The sequence below is a fragment of the Sturnira hondurensis genome, unplaced genomic scaffold (genome assembly GCF_014824575.4).
Source record: "Sturnira hondurensis isolate 20B ecotype Veracruz unplaced genomic scaffold, ASM1482457v3 Scaffold0022908, whole genome shotgun sequence".
Classification (NCBI taxonomy): Eukaryota; Metazoa; Chordata; class Mammalia; order Chiroptera; family Phyllostomidae; genus Sturnira; species Sturnira hondurensis.
Window position 1 is genome coordinate 5,576,474 of NW_028095539.1, and position 25,116 is coordinate 5,601,589.

General features: G+C 47.5%; 1 protein-coding gene and 1 long non-coding RNA gene across 14 annotated transcripts in view; one reads left to right on the forward strand and one right to left on the reverse strand.

Moving 5' to 3' along the window:
• FNBP1 (formin binding protein 1) overlaps positions 1 to 21,778 on the reverse strand; it is a 115,770-nt gene extending 93,992 nt beyond the window's left edge. For 7 of the 13 annotated variants that reach the window (XM_037036993.1, XM_037036990.1, XM_037036988.1 and 4 more), the window contains exon 1: positions 21,493 to 21,778. In XM_037036993.1, the coding sequence (XP_036892888.1) occupies positions 21,493 to 21,516 (24 nt within the window). In that variant the 5' untranslated portion in view covers positions 21,517 to 21,778. The remainder of the gene's footprint in view (positions 1 to 21,492) is intronic. The other 6 variants (XM_037036995.1, XM_037036996.1, XM_037036992.1 and 3 more) reach the window with 3 other exon arrangements.
• An 80-nt stretch (positions 21,779 to 21,858) lies between these two features.
• On the forward strand, positions 21,859 to 23,441 carry LOC118980301 (uncharacterized). Its single transcript, XR_005065079.1, has 2 exons — positions 21,859 to 22,535; positions 22,664 to 23,441. It is a non-coding gene; the product is annotated as an uncharacterized LOC118980301 (long non-coding RNA).
• The last annotated feature ends 1,675 nt before the right edge of the window (positions 23,442 to 25,116 follow it).

The following is a 25,116-nucleotide window of genomic DNA, read 5'->3' on the forward strand; positions in this document are numbered from 1 at the left end:
CTCTCACATCAACATAAAACCAAAAGGTTCTCAGAATTTAGTAACACCACTGAGAACTACTGATAGGAATAGAGAACCGAATACGCCACACCGGCTCGGCGGAGAGGCGGGCCCCTCCAAGCCTCCTGGCCCCTGACCTCTGCTCTGAACCGGCAGCAGCGGATTCAGGGGCAGCGGCGGATTCGGGGCGGCAGCAGTGCAGAAGCTGGAAGAGCTGCACCTTCTCAAGTGGCAGGGGGCACGGAGAACGTAAAAATGCAGCTCGCCCCTGTAGATCGGAGGTGCCAGTGCGGTCGTATTTCATTCTAACATCCTGTATTACTGAAACTAGGTAAAATCTATGAAACAGATACACACAGAGTCTCAGCGTTGTTGTTTTTCTTTTTTTTTTTTAAGACTTCTCCCAAACAATGTCAAATTGCTGGCTATTTTTTCAAAGCACTTCTGATATAAGATAACATAAAACTGGTCATTCAGAACAGATGGGCTTTTAGGTAATGAAAAATTATTATAGCAATTGCTAGGAATCTCACACCTATTAAACTTAAGGACAGCTGTCAAGTCCTTCCCTACTCAGTGCCCACGGCACCCAGCTCGGCGCCTTGCACAGCCACACTTGTGGGAGTTACGCCCCAGGTGAAATGAATGGTGTTTTACTCAAGCTAACTATAGTGGCTTTATAAAAAGCACCAAACAGTCATTCTCAGTCATGCTATAATTACAGTAAAAGGTGTAAAAAAGAAGTCAACCTTGACCTCTCACTGTGAGCTCCATTCTCTTCTTCTTGGGCTCAAGTCTCCCTCGTGCTCGGAGAAAACCATCATTAGCCAACCTGACTGAAAGCCACTAAACACTGGTTTTAGCCCTGGCTGGTGTGGCTCAGGGGACAGAGCGCCAGCCTGCAGACCGAAGGGTCACTGGTTCAATTCCCAGTCAGAGCACATGCTTGGGTTGCAGGCCAGGTCCCAGGTTGAGGCCATGTGAGAAGCAACTGATCGATGTTTCTCTCCCTCCCTTCCCCTCTCTCTAAAAATAAACAAATAAAATCTTTTTAAAAACTCCACTGGTTTTAGTAGGTAGAGGATCAACTTGCTTGGTGGAAAATTAATTTGCAGACAAAACAATCCCCAATGAATTCTTCAAATGTGGTTCAAGGCTGTGGGTATGTTTAAACAGCACCTAAAACACTCTCATGACCCGTCTGTGACAGCACCTCTGAGACAGGCATTAGGGAGACTTCAAACACCACACAGCGCCCTTTAATTACACGGGGAAGGTTTATGGAACCCTTCTGAGGAGTTGAAGATCGATTGTTTTATACGGCATTTACAGTGGCTTGTACAGTTCCAGAGACTGAGGGGCTTCCCGGGTCGCCTCTTTGCCGTCTTGGAGAAAACGAAGATGCCCAGGACAAGTCTGTGGGGGGTTTTTTAGTTTTAACTGAGGTGAAATTCATATAACATAAAATTAACCATCTTGAAAAGAACAATTCAGTGGCACTGAGCGTGTTCACGTTATGCAACCACCGCTTTCACCGAGTTCCACGAGACTTTCATTCCCCTACAGGAAACACCTGGGCCCACCCTGCAGGTCCCCCCTCCTGTGCCCACCCCACGCCCTGGCCAACGCCAATCGTTTTTCGGTTTCCACAGATTTGCTCACTCTGGCTCTTTTACACAAAGCAAATCACACAGTATGTGACCGTTTGTGTCTGGTTTCTCTTCACTGGGCTTAATGTTTTGGGCGTTCACCCTCTTTCTGGCTGAGTAATATTCCACTGTGTGGATGAGCCACATCTGGCCCATCCATGTAGCCCTCCACCGACCTGGGGGTTGGTCCCACATTTTGGCCGTTGTGATCGGTGCTGCCCTGAATGCTCCTGAACACGTGTTCCTTTGAACACCTATTCCCACGTCTTTAGGTTTATACTCTTAAGTGGAACTGCTGAAATCATACAGCAACTCTAAGTTTAATTTTCTGAGGAAGTGCCAAATGGTTTTCTGCAGCAGCGGAAAAATTTGACATTTCCACCAGCAAGCTACGGTGGTGCCACTGTTATTTTCCACCTTTTTTATCACACTCACCCTAGTGGGCGTGGTGGAGTAGCTCATGGAGGTGCCGATTTGCACCTCCCCAATGACTAACGATGCTCAGCATTGCTCTCATGCTCATTGGCCACTGGTCCACCTTCCTTGGGGGAAAAAAGTCTCCTTCTACTGCCCACCTCCATGACAATAAATGCAAATAATTTTAATCTTTACTATCACATTCTGTACCATTACTTTTTGCTATCGCTTTCTTTAAAACTGACCCCTCTCCCCACTTTTTAAATCATGTCTAGAAGTCACACAAATCACGTGTAGAGCCTGGAGGGTATCTAGTCAAAGGGCAAAAGCCAAGACGGTTTCCAGTTTGGCAGCCGGCTTATTTACTGAATAACTGCTATGTGCAAGGTGCTATCCTAGGTGCTGGTGATGCAATATTGAACAAAACAAATAAAAAACCTGGCCCTCATGGAATTTATGTCCCATGGAAAATTTTATACACACTAAATCTATTTAACCTGGAAAATGGATATAGTAAAAATGGGACACTTGCAATTTCCACAGGAGTACTTTAAAATATAAAGCCCATAGCCCTGCCTGGTGTGGCTCAGTGGACTGAGTGCTGGCCTGCGAACTGAAATGCCACCAGTTCAGTTCCCAGTCGGGGCACGGGCCTGGGTTCCGAGCCGGGTCCTCAGCCAGGGGCGTGTGAGAGGCAGCGGATCTAAGTCTCTCTCCGTCTGCTTCTCCTGCCTTTCCCCTCTCTAAATAAATAAATAAATAAACAAGAAAATGAATAGAGGACATGAATAGTTTGCAGAAAAGAAAATGGTTCTTACACTTGGGAAGAGCAAATGAAAATTAGCACTATACCAAAATGCCACTTCTCACTCGAGAAACAGACATCGAGACATTTGACCTCGCGCTGCTGGGGAAGACACAGGACCAGAATGCTCCAGCACAGGGCTGGGGAGGGCGCGCGTGAGGCCAGCTTGGGGCGGGGGTGGGGCGGGGGGTCGGTTTGGCCATACCTATCCAAGCTCTTGGTCTTCATCCTTCAAATATCCTCACACGTATGCAAAATAACACATGTAAGACTATTAATCTTTACCATTTTTATTTACTTATTTATTTAAAAGATTTTATTTATTTATCTTTAGAAGGGGAAGGGAAGGAGAGAAGGAGAGAAACATCAATGTGTGGTTGCCTCTCATGGGTCCCCTGCTGGGAACTGGCCTGCAACCCAGGCATGTGCCCTGACTAGGAATCGGACCGTGATCCTTTGGTTCGCAAGCCCACACTCAATCCACTGAGCTACACCAGCCAGGGCCTATTTTTATTTTTTTTAAGATTTTATTTATTCCATTTTAGAGAGAAGGGAAGGAAGGGAGAAAGAGATGGAGAGAAACACCTATGTGAGAGAGATCGATGGATTGGGGAACCTGGCCCACAACCCAGGCATGTGCCCTGACTGGGAATCGAATAGGAGACCTTTGGGTTCGCAGGCTGGCGCTCAATCCACTGAGCCACAGTGGCCAGGACTGTACCATTTTTAACAAGCAAATGTATTGAAAATGCTCTAAATGACCATAAGATATTTTAATACGGCCATAGAACAGAATTGTATGTAACCATTAACCAAGAATAGTTACAGTAAGAAGAACGAGGCAGCTAAGAAAAACAAAACCCATGATATTATAAGTGATAAAAGTAAGGTACCGACAGGTATGAACACTAGGCTAATGTCTGGGGGGTGCATTTATTTCTAAATGCTTGATCGCTCTCTGGAATAGACAAGTAACAGTGGCTTGCACAGTGGCTTCCCTCAGGGAGGCAAAGGGCTGCGGCAGAAACACTGCCCACGTGCAGCCTATTCAAACATACATGAACCAATAAGAAATCCACCATGCTCTGACATCATGATTTTCCTCCACAGAGCCTTCCGTCCCGGCAGAACCCGGAGCTCATTCAAGTGTGCGACTGCAGGCCGGGTATTCCGCCAACAAAACCGTGTGCACCAGCAGGGCTGGCGGGAGGAGGGCAAGGGCCACACAGCCACCTGGGGCAAGGGCCTGCCTGGCGGGAGGCTCCAGCAGGACAAAGCTGCACAGGTCCCCGAGGTAGAAGCAGGCCAGTGTCAGGAAGGCTGAGAAGGCCACCCAGGCCGTGCGGGGGGACAGGTGGACGACGACAGAGAGACCTTGATGATGAATGAGTCCCTGCTGGGTCTGTGCTCAGGTCTGAGCCCCACCCACCCCACAGTCAGGGAACCCAGGCTCCCACGTGACCTGCCCACAGCACCCCTTGGAGCTGCCCCCAGAATCCAAGGGGCGGGTCACCTTTCTCACTTCCATGCACGTTAGCAAGGCGTCCGCTGCCTGTCTTACTCTTTCTCTCTCACCCCAGACGAGGCTGCCCCATCCCTGGGACTGTCCCACAATTCAAAGCCTATCAAGTAAACAGACGGGGTATAAAACAGTTTAGTCCTTCGCTCTCCCTGTGAGCAACCCTGGTCTCTGCCACACAGAGAGATTAAGGTTAAGTATAACCTTCGGCTTGGCCTACGTTTGCAACTGCTGAACAGCCAGCCCTGCCACACTCCACACGTGTGATCTGGAGTTACTTATTTTTACTTACAAAGACTGCTACATATTATTACTGACAAATATGACTTATCTTTAAACAGATCTTTTTATAGACCATCACCCACGGTGACCCCCTAACTGAACATTTGGTGGGGACTTTCCTTTGCCTTTTTCTGCAGCTGACTGTTGACGTTTTCGATCTTTTTTCTTTTCTTTTTTTTGTAACTGAATGACAACGTGCAGATCTGCTTGGAGTCATCGGAAACAGTGTTGCTCCTGACCACGGCTGCCAACTTCCTCGGAGGGTCTAAGGCTCATTTAGTCGGTTGTCACCCCACTTCCCCAGACAATGACTGGCACTTCACAATCCAAAGAAACCCAGAAAGCGAAGGAGGCCAGTCCCCACCCTGCATTCCATTTCCGTCAAGCAGCTGAGTATTTTTATCTAGACAGGTAGCGCTCGACGGCCTCACGGGTTCCTGGGAAGGCTATTATTTACCTGCCAAAGTGAGACAATAAACAGCGAAATGTGTCTCGGCCACAACATTCTGGCCAGCAAAACAGGCCCAGATTTTTATTTTTATTTATTTATTTTTTGCCTACAGAGCTACACCCAGGACTTTCGATCCTCGCCTGGGGCGCTGGGCAGCTTACGAACGCACCTCCTGCTTCTACTTATATACCACTTTTTGAATTGTTGAACCTTTTACACACCTACTAGTAACGCTGTTAGCACTTCTTTGAGCTGCAGTGTGGGAGCTATACATAAAATGTCTAAATAGAGTTCCCAGCCTTGGAAGTAGCCGCTGTACAGTACTCGGCATTGACGTACCCCCCATTTATTGTCAGTACTCGTGAGACAAACACGTCGGTGCCGGCCGATCCTGGCACTCGGATCGCCCTTGAACACTCGAGGTGAAGGGCGTTGAGGTCACGCAGCTCGGTTCACACCCAATTCAATGATCATTCTACCCAAGGCCCGACGGAAGTATGTGCTCATTCGGTTTCATTTCAACACAGAATTCAAGACGGGGACAAACCGGCACCCCAACCAGCCACATGTGAAGACAAATAACGACAGCCAGGGCTCAGACAGCTCATGGGGTCAGACATCTACTGCTCTGAGTGTTCATTGACTCATTTAATAGTGTCGATGGTCCTGCGATGTGGGCACTATCATTATCCCCATTTTACAGGTGAAGGAACTAAGGTTAGGAGACCTGCCCAGAATTACTCAGCTAGTTAGTATTTGGCTACACACCGAGCAGCCTGGCTCCTGACCCATACTCTTGAGCAATATGACATACTGACTAGATTGGAGAAATATTATAAGAATAATAGAACTTTTGCACCCTCCCCCGAGGATACATTTATTGATTTTAGAAAGGCAGGAAGGGACAGAGAGAGAAACACTGATGTGAGAGAGAAACATCGATCAGTTAGTTACCCCCCCGAATGTGCCCGACTGAGAACCGAACTTGCAACCTAGATATACCTGCCCTGACCGGGTATCGAATCGAACCCGCAACTTTTGGGTGCACGGGATGACACTCCAACCAACCCGACCACACCCGCCAAGGCCCAGAGTGAAAGAACTGGAACACAAGCAGCCACCGAGACCCCCCTGATCCGAGAGCTTCCCTCAGGGAGCGAGGACACCGAGCCGCCCAGCAGCAGAGAGACGACCGGACTCACATGTTTCTGCTCTACTCCGGCCGATTCACTGCCTCCAGAATACGGATTGCATTTCACAGAAAATTCTTAAACCTACAGAAAATTTTGCCTTGTGTTTGGTATTTCTCAAACAACACTCCTGGAGTGGAGCAGCATGGCTTACGTTTCAAAGAACAGGAAATGAATTTGAGGGGAAAACAACTGGCAAGACCATTTCTTCCGAAAGGAAATTGCAATAAAATGTTCTCTTCTGTGGGTTGCTGGTTATTACAATAATGCAAAAACTCTTGAGATTTTTATAAAGAATGACACGGGACCACCATTTCAAGGTGTACAACCCTGTGTCAGGAAGCCTGGCGCGAGCTTGGTTGGAGGAGTCTCTTTCCTCCAACAGTAAGTCGTTATGTCTGAGCGTCTCAGTTTCCCATTCCATTGTTCTCAGAGAAAATATGTATAAAAACTTCTGGAATGTTCCTCAACTTCCAATTTCATATTTTCAGAGATTTCCTCAGAGAGAAAGTGATCGTAGCTTACTTTTCAATGAGAACGCGAGGACGCGTGGTGGTAGGCCTGTTCTTTAATAAATGAACAAGGGCAGTGTTACTCCCTCTGTGACATCCCAGGCTATATTGTCCCCATTTCTACTGTTTAACCTGTCACCCCCAAACTTTGCCCCAAACCTTGCCCAAACATTACTGGGCAAGAATCATTTTATTACGGGTCAGCAATTTGACAGGGACAACTTGCCTCTGCTCCTCCCTGGCTGGGACCCCGACTGGAAAGGCTTGCAGGCCGTGGGGTCTCGACTGCTGGGAGCTAGAATTGTCTGGAAGCCTCTCATTCATATGGCTGGCAGCTGATTAGGACCACACGCCAAGACCCCGCTCAGGCTGTCAGCAGAAACCTTTCCGGTCGATTTCTCCCCGTGGTCTCCCTCCACGGAGCTTCCTGACAATACGGTGCTGGGTTCTCGGAGTCAGCACCCCAAAAGAGCAAGGCAAAAGTGTACGGCACCTCTCTGCGCCTGCCTCAAGTCACATGCTGTCCCTCTTACCCTATTCTACTGGGCAGGGCAGGACAAAGACCTGCCGAGGTTCATGGGGCGGCGGCGGGGTTGGGGGGGCAGACACAGCCCTCTTCCACCCCTCAATAAAAGGAGTGTGTGAAATGGGAGAAATTGTTGAGGCCATTTTCCCAGAACAGAATCTGTCACACGCGTGGAGTAGATTTCCCCCCAGTCTGGTTTATTTGGTGATCTACTGTTACCAATTTTAAGCTGTCTCTGAGAAAAATTACTATCAGGTACAACAGAAATCTCAGTCGACGAGGTGTGTGTGAATCGAATAATTCTAAATGTTCTCTATTCACCTTCCGATGTCAGAACAAAGACAAGTACGCAGGCAGCTTTCAAAGAAACAGAGTGGAAACTGCTAGCCCATCTGCAAAAACCTGTTAAAATAATGCAGGCATGACACTGATTTCTGATTACTACCCAAAACCAAGTGCCCACCAGTGGCCCATTTGTGAACTGGTACATTAGTTTTACTTCTAAGCATATCAAAGCTTCCAGATCTGTTCATTGCGCTGTTAGGACAATTTACGAAACCAACCTACTCAGTCGTCTGCACCCCTCCCAATCTGACACAAGTTTCACAGAATGATTCTCAGTGAGATAAACAGTTCAGCAAACAGAGCGCACAGCCACTGTCCAAAAGGGCAGGGCACCACGACAGTGTCACTGCTAAGTGACGGAGTTCCAAAGGCACAGAGGCGGCCTTGGAGGGGCACTGCTGTGCCAGGAGCTTACAGTCTTACCCTTCTACTGCTGGCTCTCCCGACTCCCAGGAGTTGTGGGGCGCCCCCAAACCCGAACAGCCTGGACCTGCTCCCAGAGCGCCAAGTGCGCGCACTGAACTGTCTACTAGCTCAGCGCTTCCCAACCTTTCCCACCTCACGGCACATAATCCCTACAATTCCACAACACACCGAAAAATGCATTTTTTGTCGATCTGACAAAAAAGGTATAATCTTGATTGATTTACCAAAATAAAAAATAATAATAGTAGTAGTAGTAACTGCCTACACTTACTTTTTACTCCAAAGTGACTTTTTACAAGATCAGACGCCCATATAAGGATTTCTGGTACCAACGTTGAACCAATCAGAAGCAACCTTGTTACGTGACCAGGAAGCTGTAACTCTACTCCATGACCTACGGCTCAAGACGGGGCATTCACACCAGACGGCTACTGTTGTGTTAGGTGTTTTCCGTCTTTTATTTGACCGTCTAAGGGGAAAGAGGTCAGCACCCCTGACTAAAATAGTCAGGGGTCGCCTGTTTCACACATTCTCACGGCGCACTGGTGGAAGATCGCTGCACCAGAGACGAGGTACCCGCATATCTACCAGGCATCTTGCAAAATGTCCAGCACGACACCCCTCTTCTCCTCACCAACCACAAGGCTTCCGTCTCTTACACCCTTGTTTTTCTCCATAGCATTTATTGGGATCAGATATGTTCGACCCAGATCACACAGAAGGCAACTTGGTGGTGGTTTTTACAGTTTGGGTCACTGCCACGTTGCATTTGCCTCAAACAAGCCTGGCATGTAGTGGGTGGGTGCTCAGTAACATTTGTTGAATGAGTTAGCAATGACTTACCAGGGCCCCTGAGTAAATGACAACAACACAGTTTATTCCCCAAGGAATAAAGAATACCTTAGAATAGTGATGTTGTTTCTAAGTGGCTGTCAGGGTGGGAAGGCAACTCTACAATACTGCTGGGTTTTCCATTTGTCATAAAGAACAAAAATCAGCAAAAACTGGGAAGGCAGGAGAAGGAATCAAAGTGACACAGTGCTACCGGAGCCACATCAGGATGACCTTGGAGAGTTTTTGCAAATTCAGATTCTCAGGCTGGCCGGCCTGGGAAAGGCTGGTAGGTGAGACGATGGAACGCCTACCATCCAATCCGGGCACCGGACAAGATCTCAGGGATGCAAAGCCGGAGAAAGGTGGAGTTGAAAAGGTCTGAACAGAACTAACGACTCTGCCGTCTGTCTAAAGGAGAGCACGTCGAAAGAAAAAGAGCGACCCACACAGCATCTGTAAAATAGACCCTACTCTATTCTTGACATAGGTCTATCCCTCTGGAAGCCATAGTCACCTTAGACTTCCACAGTTTGGTGTCACAAGCATTTACAATGAATTCAAATCCGTTTTGATTGAGTGTACTCCAAGAAATGTTGCATCGAATTTAGCTCTCCACGTAGATTAGCCTCCAGGGAGAAAATGTGCAGCTCAGCAAATAGGACCAGCTAGTCTCCTAACGGATGTACCTCTGGCTTGGTCATCAGTCCTGGGAATTTGGTTAATGTGGGTCACCTCCAGACACAGGAACAGAAAGAGAGAGCAAAAAAGAAGAGACTGCAGGTTTTGGTTTTCTGCCTATTTGGTGACTAAAAAGGACCCAAAGCTAATCCATACTAGTGAACCCACAAGCCAAAACGGTGGATTGGCCTCGCCCTCCCAGCCCCTGGCTCACCCCTCCAGATGCACACTGCTAGGGCTTCAGGTACCCAGGACCCCCTAGCTAATCCCACCATATAAAACCATATGGGGGGGTGCTCTCTCTTTCAACTCACACAGTCCAACCAGCCAGGCTCAGCCTGCTCCTTCCCAGCCCCCCCACTGCAGTCAGAAGACTGGCAACCTGGCCCGCAGCTACCTGCTTTCAGCAGCTCAAGGGTAACCTCATGCCCTCCAGGTGCAGCCAGAGTCCGCACGTGGTTTTCAGCCAGTCAGTCTTGGCAGGCTCCTCCCTTGGTGTTCTGAGTCTTCTATACTTCGGAGCCTTCGCACTCGGCTTTTACCTCCTCTTCCCGGAAGGCTGTCCAGGTCCCACCCCAACCGTACCAACTCCCTCCCCGGAACAACTTACTACCGCTTCAGGATGGCCAACAGCTGCCCCGCAGGCCCCACCGGGCACCTGTGTCCAAGCAGTTACCGCCCTTAGCCCTGTTACACCGTAACTTCTCGTCCACCCCGATGCGCCCCTGCTAGACGGGAAGCTACTCGAAGACCAGAATGTGTTCTTGGCACCTAGGAGCTGTTCCAGAAATAGATGCTGTGGACAAAACGTAGAGGTCTCAACTATACTCGTCCTGTGATACAACTTTTACCATTTCATTTCGTTACTTTTCACGCATACCTTGGTATCTTGAAAATTAAACAATGCAAATAGATGACCTACTTTTTTCATTTAAAAAGAGTCTCTACTTTTTTCTCCCAATTACAGTTGACATTCAATGTTATATTAGTTTCAAGTGTACGGCATAGTGCTTAGGTGTTTAAACAACTTACGAGGTGATCCCCCGATGACTCTAGTACCCACCTGGCACCATATATAGTTGTTACAATATTACTGACTGCATTCCCTGTGCTGTACTTCGCATCCCCTCCTAAACTATTTTTTTAAGAGTAAGTAAAATTTAGCCCTGGCTGGTGTAGCTCAGTGGATTGATTGAGCGCGCGCCTGTGAACCAAAGGATCGCAGTTTGATTCCCAGTCAGGGCACATGCCTGGGTTGTGGGTCAGTTTCCAGCAGGGGATGCACGAGAGGCAACCATACATTGATATTTCTCTCCCTCTCTCCTTCCCTTCCTCTCTAAAGATAAATAAATAAAATCTTTAAAAAAAAGAAAAAAAGAATAAGTAAAATTTAAATTTAAAAATTCAATGTCATGCTAAACAATATATTTTAAATTCACATACACACTCATGAAATCAAAATGTCTTTGTCCAAACAAACACTGTCAAGCATTTCCATATATAAAAATAAATTATATATATATCTGTCCTAATGTAAATAATTTAAACTTCTTAGCTTTCTTTCCTAAGAAGAAATGACTCTCACACTCAGTAGGTACATAGAATAATTCATTAGATGTCTCAAGCAGCAAATATCCCTTTTTGGAGGAAGTCATGTAACTTCAGTAGAACTTTTCTAAAAAGTGATAATAATAGCCAAAGAGAACTATTTCCCCCTCAAGGGCAACATTAAAATTATATTTCGTGTAAACTCAAGTATACTACTGAGAGTTAGTATAGTTGCCCTGGCTGGTGTTGCTTGGTTGGGACTCATCCCCCACATTGAATGGTCACCGGTTCAATTCCCAGTTAGGGCACATGCCTGGGTTGCGGGTTCAGTTCCCAGTGAGGGGGCATACAGGAAGTAACTGATCAATGTTTCTCTCTCTCATTGATATTTCTCTCCCTTTTTCCCTCCTTTCCCCTTTCTCTAGAATCAATTAAAGAAAAAAATTTAATAAATAAAAATTAGTAGGGTTAGTGTTTTTCAGTGCATTATATATATATATATATATATATATATATATATATACATACATATATACACATATTTTTTTAGAAAGAGATAAACGTGCGTGCCCTCCTAAAATCCAGGGCAATGATTTCCAGGCATTTTCCTACTATTAGGCTGTTTTGCTTTATTATTAACAAGTAAACAGAACTTTAAATCCGAGGACAAAGACGTTACTGTGAAAACTTGATGTCAGGATAGGGAGCGGGTAATTTTTCACGAGTCCTGCTTGAGATGGGAGGTGCTGCAGTCTGTTCCCAAGGAACAGGGTTTTTTCCCTTTAATCCTCCCCGTGACTCCACTAATTTGTATTACCCATCGCCTCATCCAACAACCTCAAAGCACTTCACAAACAAGCGTTCATCTTTATGGTGAAGAGGAGGCAAGCATTAGCACAGGGTTTACAGATTGGCAAAGTGAGGCGCACAGACGCCAGGACTCGCCCGACACCGCTTAAGGACACCACTGAACGGCACAGGAGGCAAGCGTGGCAGCCAGGCCAAGGCCCTGCCCAGCCGTCTCCCTCACGTGGGAGCACCCACGCCATCTCTCCCGAGAACCTGCTGGGTGTTGCAGTGCACCCAGGAACCGCTCCCGGTTTTGGTTATGTAAATGGAAGCACACAGGGAATAGCTTCTTGTAAAGGTGCCAGGTTTTCTTTTGCCAAAGACAGGAGGGAACAGGTTTAGTTCTGTGTTCCTCAAGACCCAAACCTTGCAAAGCCCCGTGCGGGACGGCCGGAGCACCTCCAAAGCGGCCAAGATCTTCTTTGCTCTTTCTCAGCTGAGTTAAAGAAATGTTTCACCCAGACACACTTTGGGGAGACACGAAATCAGAAACTTGATACTACTCTTACTATTTAACACCTGTACACGTTCATTTCTCCAACTTAGAAGAGAAGAAAGAAACTTTGGATTTAAAAGAATGGGGGCTCACTAGACTCGGCCTGAAACACCCGCTGGGATGTAAGGAAGCGTCACTCACACCGGCTCCTGCTGTGTCTGCTGCACTTGGTGCTGAGTCATTCATTCTCAATGACTCTCGGTGTGAGGAACCTGGAACATTTGAGAAAGCAAAACCGACAGCAGTGACGGGGTGTGTGAGTGATGGGGGAAAGGGGGATTGCAAGCCACTCACACAGAAGATGCCAGCCATTTTTAAACTACTTTTGTTTGGTGTCAGAAAGAAAAAAACTGTATTTGAATTCCAGCCGTACCATATGATCTCACCTTTAACAGGAACCTAAACAACAAAACAACCAAGCAAGCAAAATATGACCAAAGACACTGAAATACAAAACAGGCTGACAGGGACCAGAGGGGAGAGGGGAGAGAATCACAGGGGAAAAGGGGAAGGATTCACAGGAACAAGTATAAAGGAAACATGGACAATAACTAAGGTGGGGGGTGGGGAATGGGAGGGAGGTGGGGAGCACTGGGGGGGTGGGCAGGGTTGGGAATATAAGACAGAAAACTGTACTTGAACAAGAATTAAATATATCCAAAAAATAAAATAAAATAAAGAAAAATTTAAAAAACACTTAAAATCAAAATAAATAAATAAATAAATAAATTCCAGCCCTAGCTCCCATTGTTTTGGTTGAGTCTGGTTAGTATCTTCACCTCTGAGACTCACCTGTAAGGTGATTAAACTCACAGTGTCCTTGTTAGGTTAGGAAACGATGCGTTTACATTCCCTAAATAAAGCCCTGACCAGTGTGGCTCAGTTGGTTGGGCGTGGGGCATGTCCTGGAAGATGAAAGGTCACTGGCTTTTGGTATTCTTAATCTGAGACACACACGGAGACACACACCTGGGTTGTGGGTTCTGGGGGGGTGTGCCAATAGCAAGCAATTGATATTTCTCTCTCCCTCTCTTTCCTCCATCCTTCTCCTCCCTCTAAAAATAAACAAAAAAAAAAATCTAAAAAAAATAATTAATTAATATACAGTCCTGAAAAAAGATGCCTCAGGTGCTTAACAGGGTGCTCTCTTATGCATTCATATTTTAAAGAATGGGGGAACCATGGCTGGTATAGCTAAGTGGACTGAGTGCTGGCCTGCAAACCATACAGGCTGCTGGTTCGATTCCCAGGCAGGGCACATGCCTTGATTGTGGGCCAGGTCTTTGGTGGGGGCAGGTGAGAGGCAACTCAAACACAGGGATGTTTCTCTCCCTCCCTTCTCCCTCCTTTACCTTCTCTCTAAAAATAAATAAAACGTTTAAAAAAAGAACAGGGGAGAATCTGGGTTCTCCGCACGGTTCCTCAGGGGAGCGGGGCGGCACAGCAGCGTCACAGTCTGCAGCGGGGAAGCCCGAGGGGAAGCCCACGGGGCACTCGGATGAAGCCAGCAGGGCCACATCAATGATCTAAAAGCTGGGTGAGGAGAGCAGAGGGGCTCATGATATTCTTTTCTTTAAGTACACTGGGAAATTTTCTACAAGTAGAGAGTTGAAACAATAATAGTTTTTGAAGGCATTAACTGGAAGAAGATGGGGAGGTGACTCTCAAGCCCCAAAGACCTGGGATTTAATCTCTCCTTCCTACACTGTGAACTTGGGCAAGTTATTTTACCTTCTGAGCTTTAATTCACTCTTGTGAAAGGGAATCGTGTGGAGAGCGTAGGAACATGCCATTCAACCCTCCTTCCAGAAAGGACTCACTGCTCAGATGCGAGGAGTGTGGTTAGCAGACAGCCTCCCTTGGAATCTATGTGGGCTTTTGAGCCCAGGTCATGGTCTTCTCATAGCAGCTCCCAACCAACGACTGAGCAAGATGGCAGCCAAGGTGACGCTGTCCTTGGCCCATGAATGAGCAAGGCAGCGGTACAACGGCCTGGCCCGTTGCTGTCCAGTGTGAGACTCCTTGAATGGGTGATCTTTGCCCTGGGTCTCCCATTTGGCCTGGTAGAGCCGTTGTCGGGTGGCATGGTGGCCGGCGGCTCCCTCTGCCTAATCCCACTCGCTCCCTTTTCTCTTCACAGGTGTTGCTTCCCAATAAAACTCAGCGCTCCTAAATCCATCTTAGAATGTTCCTCTCTTAGGCTGCCACTGAAAGGCACCTACCTCACTGGATTCTTGTGGAGAGGAAATAAGACAATGGGTGGAAAAACTTTGCACAGCACTGGGGACACGATCAGCTCTAGACAATTAGCAACATCGATGACAGTTATTCAACAGTGTTTATGGCAATAAGGAATGGTGCGTGTGAAAATATCGAAAGAACCATAGAGTTTATGTAATTATAAGCTATTCTTATTTTTATAACCCATAAAGAGAGTGGAGAAGTACAGTCAGAGAGGAAACTGCAGTTGCTAAAATGTATATGCTGAAATCCCAGACAGTAGTCCAAGAATTAATTATTATTTTTAAAAAAACCTCATTCTAATTACTAGAATGGTATGGTCTAAATTAAAAAAAAACAATATAGCTAATGCCATATCATAACTTAAATGTTAACAGGTATTCTAACTTTTGCTATAACAAATGGAAAGTTTCATCTCTTTTTTGTTGTTGTTGGTGGTGGTTTGAATCTATCTGCAGCATTAAACAACTGAGGCTGTTAAGCATCACATAAATTCAACACAGAACTACAGAATTTACAAACCAGGTAAGGTTTACAAGCTAAAAGTTGGTTCCAATAGGAAGACTATGATCAATCAATATTAAAAACTTGCATACTCACGGTCAACTCTCTAATATACATACTTGGCCCTTTATGACTTTTAACGGCTTTAAAACAGACACACCATTCGGTTCGAGCTAGTGTAAGTCCACATTACCCAAACAGGAGACAAATATGTCGTTACAGACACTAATTCCAGAAGACTTCACACCCACATCCTAGAGTCTAATTAGATTAATTTCCCAGGGCATTCAAGTATTCTCGGTAGCTTGCAATTTTTCAGTGTCAAAATAAAGCCTTCGTTTAAAGTGTGGGTGGTGTTGATGAAACATGCATGAGTAATACTTGCAGGAAACACAGTATCAGCTTTAGCTAGGGAGGGGGTGCTACCTGACAGGCCCTTCAAAGAAGCACTGTCCCTGTCACACAAATGTGAAGCAGGACTTAAAATGTGTCACCCAGAGAGCAGGACACTCACAAAACCGCCCCATGGCGCCTAAAATGCAGCTTGACCTACCAGAAAGGTGATTTAGATAGAAGTTCAGGATTAGATCGAATGCACAGGGTGAAGGCAGCAGGCTGATGCGTAAATATCAACCACAAAATCTCCAGACCTCCCAGGTTATGTTTAATATTCACTAACAGGAAAAGACTGCGCAGAGCTCCTTTCCACGGAGGGAGAGGGATGACCAAGTTGAACTTGGTTTGATCTACGCTCGATTTACCCCACCGTCGGAGGCGGTTCCTCTCCATGCACCACAGTCCCGGATGTGATGCACCACCCCCCCCAGCTGTTCTTGCTATGTTGGTCCCCAAACACATCTTTTTCTTTAAACATAAAGCGCGCGGCAGACAACTGTGAACCGCTCTCCCTTTAGTATTCTGCAGCAAGAGGGGGAAATAAGATAATTCTCCAAAACCTGGAACTGTTTATAGTCCATTACTTCAAGAAGAAAGAAGAGTCAGTTTAAAGTTCTCCCACACTAGCAAGTGTTCCGCTATAAACACACACATACCTATCAGGCATAAGCAGCCTGAACAACAGAAAGGAAACGAAAGCTCCCAGCCCTATGCTAGAGGTGGAAAAGGGGCCCAGGCTCGAATGTTCACGGGCAAGGCATCCACGGGAAAACCTCTGTACCTTCCACCCAATCTGCCGTGAAACTGAAACCACTCTGAAAAATCAAGTCTATCAAAGAGAGAGGGGTCTAGAACTATAGCAAATGAAAAAAAAAATGAAATGAAATTTTAAAAAAGAATTGTGAATAGTGCTCACAACCACCAAAGTTCAGAAAGGTGTTAAAATTATCCTCCCATTACTTTAAAAAAGCAAATGTGAAAACAAAAGGAGGAAGAAGGATCCATTCATTTGTTCAATAAATATTTATCAGACTCCTACTACATGAGTCAGGCATTGTTTCCAGGCCAGTGGGAGGTAACTCTTCCACCGCTGCTGCTCTCGGGGGCGCGTTCCATAGCCGGCCACCACAGTCAGCACGGTGCCGAGTGCACAGCGCATGCCCGGTGTTGTCCTAAAAAGCACGGGTTTAAAAACAACCTCCGTACAGTCGACACAGCTGGTTTTTTCCTAAATTAACCAACCTGTCTTATTCAGGTCTCTCTGTTCTGAATAAGAACTTTTTTTTTTATTCTTTTCATTAATCCCAAAGAGGGAAAGGGAGGGAGAAAGAGAGGGAGAGAACTACCAATGCGTTTGAGTTGCCTCTCACACGCCCCCTACTGGGGACTAAACCAGCAACCCGGCATGTGCCCTGACAGGGAATCAAACCAGCGACCTTTCGGCCTGCAGGGCAGCGCCCAACCAACTGAGCCATCCTGGCCAAGGCTCTCTGTTTATTTTCTTGCTTTTAGTATTTTGGGCTCCTCTGTTTCTTATTAGCGCCGAGAGAACGAAAGAAAAATGGCAGCGAGGACACTTGGAAACAAAAGCAGCTTCTGTCACCCAGTAATTTGCTACCTGTAAAGATTAGAATAGTTATGAGGAAAGCTAAGATTTCGAATGGGTTTATTCTCACTTCACGGTAATGATCAAGCTAATAAAAAGTTGAACTGATACTTCCATAACTTGTCACTTCTTTCCAATAAGTAGGTAAGAATGAAAGAAAAAAACGTCAAATGTAAGAAACTCTTGCTTTGCCATTTCTCAATGACCAGTCACAACTTTAGTAACTCAGTGTGACCTAATTTACTCTGTTATCTTTACTTTTATTTTTTTTAAGATTTATTTATTTATCTTTAGAGGGGAAGGGAAGGAGAGAAGGAGAGAAATATCAATGCATGGTTGCCTCTCATGAGTCCCCTCCTGGGAACTGGCCTGCATCCCAGGCATGTGCCCTGACTGGGAATCAAACTACGATCGTGTGGTTCGCAGGCCCGCACTCAATCCACTGAGCTACACCAGCCAGGGCTGTTATCTTTACTTTTAAAACAAAGCCCTGAGTAAAATCATTTGGTTCTTCTTACAAACAAATGTAAATCTCTATTTCGACTCTGATGTTGTAGGCTGGAGTTAACACCTACTTTGTACATCTTTACCAAAATAAGTCAGTATGCTTCAATGTATATACTGTCACTTAGATTCAGATGGGTGTCTGGCATGTAGTAGCTGCTCAATAAAAATTCTAACACTTTCATTAAATGGCAAAGTTATGAACAGTTCTACAGAAACAATTTTATTGTAACCCAGTCCCTTTGAAACAGCCATTTATACTTTGACCTGATACAAAATAGAAAGCTGCAATTTAAATACAAACTAAGCCAATATGCCCTGGCTGGTGTGGCTTAGTGGATTGAGTGCCGGCCTGCGAACCAGAGGCTCGCTGGTTCCATTACCCGTCATGGCACATGCCTGGGTTGTGGGCCAGGTCTCCAGTAGGGGGCGTTCGAGAGGCAACCACACATTGATGTTTCCCTTTCTCCCTCCCTTCCCCCTCTCAAAAAAATAAATATATAAAAATCCTTAAATACAAACTAAGCCAATAAAGTCATTACAAATTATGGGTTTTGAGTCCATTTTTATAGTTGTATGATAACTTCCTGACATTTCTAAAAATTTCCTAGAATATGAAAGTTTACTCCTATACAAGTGTTAAAAGAGAGGGTGAGGGAGCTTTTACTCCCTGTACAAGGCAGGATGTGGCTAGAGAGCAAGCCTTTCATGTAAAGTGCACACTAGAAACTTGGAGTTTTTAAGCGTCTATACGTCACTTCAGAGTCAGCTTTCGGGGCCAAAAGCAGACCTAAGACTGAGGTTCTCCACAGGATGTAACAGACAGGCAGTCATGCTACGTTCACCTGGGGAGATACAAGATTTTTTTCTTAAGTCTATATGGACTTGGAGAAAAGTCCTAAAATGTGCGGACACCGGAAGCTATGTGGGAAGGTCTCTGGAAGCTGCAACCACCTGGTACAAATCACTCAGGGTACCCAAACCACAGCTCCATCTCCTCCCATTTAGAGGCGTGACTCGGCCCAGCGGTGCTCGAGCGCTGGTCTTTATCTCACCACGCATGTGCAGATCCAGAAGCCGAGGTCCGTGCAGAACCGTCCATCGAGGCTCTGGGCTGGGCTGCCCCGCCCCGCATGCCGCGTGCCGCAGAACTGGAGTTTGTTTTTCAGAACCCTTCATGAGTCCTTTTTTCTTTAAATTTCAAATACTCATAAAATAAGGCAACGGAAAACAGATATTTTGTTGCCTTCATACTTCTTCGCATTTCATCTTAAAACTCAGATTTTGCACTTCGCTGACAGTGCAAATAAACGTGTTATTCCTTTCCCTCCATGAAACTCGAAGCCGCTCCAGGCAAAAGCCAATACTTGAACGAACGTCCTTAGGAAAACAACTCTGCCCTGAAACATACTTGCACGTACACAACTGCTAACCGACTCACTCCTCCTCGTGAACTCACCAAGCAGAGAGCAATGTCAAGCACTCCACAAACCTTCCTCCTTAAAAGTCTTTTCCAGTTCGTTTTACTGTAGAAGAACTCAAGCACAAAAGCAGTCGGAAGCACAGCGCCACGCGCCCTCCTGTCCTCATCACCCGGCTTCGACAACGGCCCAGTCACTCCTGACTGCTTCTCTTTCTTAATAATTTATTTGGTCGTTTTTTAGGGAGAGAGGAAGGGAGGGAGCGAGAGAGGGGGAGAAACATCCACTGATTGTCTCTCGTGCGCCCCCTACGGGACCAAACCTGAACCAAACCTGCAGCCTGTGCCTGCAGCCTGACCGGGGATCCAACAGGTGTCGTTGCGCTTCCGGGGAGGGCCGCCCAGCCAACTGAGCCACACCGATCAGGGCAGGATGCCTTCCTTCCATCGCCGTGCCCGCCCGCTACCACCCCAGATTCTTCTGAAGCAAATCCAAGATTTCGCATCATTCACATATATTCCAATTTATGTTCCACAGCCCCTTCCCACCCCTCCACTGCACCCGCCGCAAGTGGACAGAATAACGCAGGCAGTTGGGCCTGGTCTATCATTTCGCTTCTCCTGGCCACTCCCCTGCCTGGAGCACCTTCTGCGGCATTCACCAACGACGCAGGGGGCGGAATACCCTCGGTGTTCGGTTCCTTTAACCACAGCCCATTTAGCTCAGAAATATACTGTAGTTCCCCGCCCGCCCCCCCCGCCCCCGAATCCCTTTTTCTTATTTAAACAAGTGTGTGTGTGGGGGGGAATTGTGCCAAATTTTCCATTCTCTTAATAAAAATTACTTCTGATTTGTTCCCCCTCCCTCAGCTAAGCTGAAGAGAGCCAAAGGGAGTGGAGCAGGGACAGAAGAGGATTTAAAACGGTAGATTCTGCCTAATTAGGTGCGAGCAAATATTTTAAACCATCTGTTATTTTATTTTAAAGAGGAATATTTGTAAACATTAGCCAAAAATCTTGGGTTCCTTTAGACAGAGGACGTTTATTAAATGGCTTATCTTAATTTAAAGGGGCCATTGCCTTCAGGATTTTGGTTAATAACAGTACTCCCGAGTCTAAGAAATGGTTATGTAAGAACGATTAAAACAAAAAAATTAAGGGAGGATGCGCTCTGTTTCTATACTACTCTTGTCTTATTTCGAGGTGAGCCTTCGTGGCCTCAGCTCAGAGAGCAACCACCACCCCACGCTTGCCCACTCCACACCCTTTCCAAATGGAATTCCGAAAAGAGGCACTTTCCAGTTCACCATGGGAAATGTCTCGTCTGGAGGACGGTTCGGTGCCATAATTGAAATTTCCTCCACTCCTCCTGCCGACCCTGCGCTGCCCGTCCCTCGCCCAGTGACCTCCCCAGGAATCCAGAGGAAGGCAGGGACGCAAGCTGCATCCCACCCCCCACAGCCTGCGCTCCCGGGGTGGCCTGTGCGTTGCCGGCATTCCCTGTTGGACCTGGTGCGGGACGCAGGCTTTCCGGCACCACGCCGCTGGTTCATCCACCGCTCCCCCAGGCGAAGGATCCCGGTGGGGCGTCCCTCGCCTCCAGCCTTCCCCATTTTCAACTGTTTCCTCTGAGCAGTTGAAGAATTATTAGCCCGCGAATGCCTCTTCCTGAAGGTGATCCCCTCGAACTTTCCCCTCCAGGCCAAACGCCGCAGTCCCCGCATCAAAATCAGGATGTGAGCTTCCCACCGAGAGCGATACAAGTGTGCCCCAAACCACCACAAGCCAGAAAGTCTTTGCCTCTAGAGAGAAGTCGCCGCTTTCGGACCCCGCGCCCCCAAACCCAAGCTGTGGGACCCGGCCCCGCCCCCGGGAGCATAGCCCGCTCGGCCGCAACTCTGCGCCCAGAGAGCAGCCCCAGGAACTCGGGAATGCGCGCCCTAATACATAACCCGGTCCCCCAAGACCGAGGGCTTCCACGCCCCCATCGAAGCCAGTTCGCGGCGCCTCGGTTACTCACCCCGAGGGATTGAGGTTCTTCCCTGAGAACACCGCTGGCCTCCGGCCGCCTGGGGGACCCAGACCCGCGCCCCTCGCCTCGGAAGGGTGAATCCGGCTCGCACCTCCTGCTCCGGCCAAGGCCCGCGAGGGGCACCGGACCCGCGCCTTCCTCGGGCCGCGGGGATCCTGACCCGCGCGCCATCGCCTCCACCCCGGCAGCCCGGCCCGCGTCCCCTGCCCAGGCACGCCAGGCACCTTCCCCCGCAGCCCCGCGGGCCCAGCCCCTCACTTACCCAGAGCTCCGTACCCCAGCTCATGGTGCAGGGGGCGGGAAGGGGCGCGCCGCGCGGCGGGCGCGGCTCTCTGGTCCCCCTCCCTGGCGATCCTTTCGCCCCTCTGTATCCCCGCGGTCGAGGAAAGCCCAGGCCCGCACTGCCGCCGCCTCCTCCGGCTCGCCGCTGCTCGCCTAGGGTCTCTTCGGCGGCTCCTCCTCCCGGTCGCTCTTCAGCAAAATGGCCCGAGGAAGCAGCAGCCCGGCAGCCGCAGCGCCCGCCAGCCCGCCCCACACCCGGAGAGCCAGGGGAGGGAGTGGGGGGCGGGGCGGTAGGGGCGGGGCCGCACGCTGGGGGCGGGGCCATCTGACAGCTCGCGCACGCGCCGCGGCCCACCCTCCCCCAGGTGCCCTCCGCCCAGTGGGCGCCCGGGGGGTGCGGAAGGACGCCGAGGGAGGCGGGGGGGGGGTACCCCCGCCGGTATTTTTTATTACTTAATAGCTGCCGCACTGTCTACTCTTAGGACAGCCACTCTCCTTTGAACCGAGCCGGCCCCTGTTATTACCGGTGCTCTGCCAGGCCGGAGGTTGCTCCTCTGCGCGCAGCGCCGCTGAGAGCTGGCGCACGGCGCTCTTTCCCCGGCAGCCATTCGCGCGGACCCGAGTTCGCCGGGGGTGCGCCTTCCGCACCGCGCGGGAACCGCGGAGGCGCAGGAGCCCTGCAGCCCTGCGCGGTGGGAGTGGGGCCCAGTACGGTGACGTCTGCACTGTGCTGACGGGGATGTCGAGGCCAGGGGCGATCGAGCAGCTTCAAGTGGCTAGGGAGGGAATCCAGGGGCGCACAACCTGTGATTTCGGATCTGTGAAACCAGTGTTTTCCAACTTGTTCGGCCAAGAAGCGCCCAGACGTGAAATCACGTTGCCGCTTAGTGGATAAAAACCAAGGCACTGGGTCCACAGATAAAAGTGTTTGGTGCCAATCCAGCCTCCGCACCTCCGGGCTGGGTGGCCCAGGACAGGGACTCCACCTCCTTAGAAGCTCAGAGCCCCCTCCGCCAAATGGAGGTAACGCATCCACCTCAGCGTTTGCTGCCGAGGATCAGGGAGATAAGCACCTGTTACCTGGCTTATGTTTGGTAAACTGAGAGCTATTTTTTAAGTAGACACTGACTCCATCTCTCTGTATTCCAAAGGTCTACACAAATACTCACGACGAGCTACGGAGAAATTTTGGAGTTTCAACTCTGTCCTCCGAATCACTAGGCCCTTTCTCCTCACTTGATACTGCCGACTTTTCTGAGTAACTGTGGGCTCCTAAAGTGGGTCCCATTTCAGAAGTATTTCATGATGCACCTCGCCAACACCTACTGCGACCACCCCAACGCCGGCCAGCGGCAACCGGTGTATGGTTCTCCGCCATGAAAGGGTGGAGCTGAAAAGCTCACAGATAAACCTCCTGGTCTACTTCCTTTGTTGGACAGTTAGGATAAATTTAACCTGTCAAAACTGTTGTGGTCTGTCTTTTTTCAGCTTTCTGCCACCCGCTCATTTTTACTGTGTGTTTAAATGTTTTGCTCTCCTAGTTACCAGGTCTGGGAACTCTTTACTCCAGAGACTCCAAGATATTAAACAATCAGAATCACTACCTCCCAATGCAGATTAATAGCCAGGGTGAGTATATCGGGTAAGAAATTCAAACAATGCACAGTTAGAAACTGCAAGTGAAAAGCAGGTTATCTCGCAAGGCCCTGCCTCGGTAATCACCTTGATTTCTCTTCCTGCCAAGGTGTCGCTATTTTTTCAAATACAATGATCTAATCTCTACTCAGTTCTTGGAGACTTCTCAAAAACTGTGACCACTTGTGAAAATGTGTTCATCAGAAGGAAAAGCAACCTGCTGATCTAAAGATGAGAAAGAAGAGTGGGAAAGAGGAAGAGACAGCAGAAGTAAAAGAAAGACCACTTAATGATTTTTAAAAAAATTTTAAGATGAGTAAGCAGGAAATAGTTATAGAAATCCATTAAAAGCCACAGCAGCAGAACTATATGGAATGGGGTTAAAAACCTTTAACTTCATTAAATTTGGGTAGTAACTGGAAAAGGTTTGGAAAAAAACCTTTTTTAAAAAAGGGTTTTAAAACCTGTCTTCATAAAGAAGACACCACTTACCTTGAAGCAATGGAAACAGAGTTTGGGATAAAGATAAATAAACCAGCGGAGAAAAAGACAAAATTAATTCAGCACAGTATTTTTTTAGGAAGAACTGAATCTACTAATTTTTTTCTAACAAGGAGTGATTCTAAGACAAGGAATAATCACTATTAACTAATGCCTGTGACCTGCCGTATTTAGGAATCAGTTTCACAGGAGGCATTCTAACCCTGTCTACGCAAACACTGGAACGACCTAGGGGTCAGTGCAGGTTATAAACACCTGTATCACTTCAGTAACATCTCCAAAGTTAGGCAATTGTGATAGGCTTTAAATTAATAAATATTTAATTCGGGGGCTTAGAGGTATAGATGTCTATATCTTGATCTAGCTTTTATCTCTTTTAAACGAAGTAGGTTTTGTCATTGTTAAATTGGGGTCCTAGGGTTCCACTACTATTTAGGTACATGGCCTTTGGCAACTTGTTTAAACCCTCTGTACCTCAGTTTCCTTATTCATAACACAGTGGCTTCACAGATTGTCATGAGGCCAAAATGAGGAAGCCGAGGAGGAGCACAGGCTTCGTGTCACTCAGATCTGCATAGCTCCAGAGTGCTCTGCTCAAATTATTTTCCTACTCTCAGCCTGTTTCCTCTGAGAATGGAAATAATGCTACTTACATCAAAGGTTACTGCAAAAGTGAAAAGAAAAAACGTACAGTGCTTAGCACAAGTACTTGGTCCTCTTTTCTTTCCTCTTGCTGTCTGGAGGATCTGTGCTTATTGTATCGAGGAAATCAATCCTTTAAGCACTTTTGATACATCAACACAGCTTGCCTGAACTACGATTGATTGGCCGTCTATTGGTGAGGTACTATTCCTATTGAAATGCTCAGGATTTTTTGAAAAAATAGCTTCCACATCAGTTTCAGTTTGAAATGCCCCATTTGTGCAGCGTCCAAACTACCTACTTACTAAGGACCCAAGAAAGCAGTCAAGTGCAAAGAGCTGGACTGGGATAAAAGTGGGGAGTCGAAGGGGGAGGATTTTGAAACAGGAGGTACAATAGGTAGTGCATTAGTCTCATAAAACTGCAACCAGTCTTTACACCCGATCATGGAATTCCCCTGAAGGTGTGTAAAGATGTGTGCAAAAGCAGGAACTAGCTGCCCTACGGCTGAGCAAGTTACACACTGTGCCTCCAAGAATAGAAATGAATTTGAAATTTTCTCTCAACCCGCAGGATTCAAGATGTGTCAGGGTCTCACTTCTCCCTGAAGCTGAACCTCTGCAAGAAAATACCATGGGCTTCCCCCAGGCCCAGGAAATGACGTTTCTAATCAAAGAATGAAAGTGACATCTAATTTCTAAACGTACTGCCAGGCTCCAATTTGATCCCTAGTCCCCTGTACTCTTTATAGAGGTTTTGGGTCTGAAATATCAACTCTTTTGATGAGAGAGCGAGTGACAGTAATAATTATACCTTATTACAACTG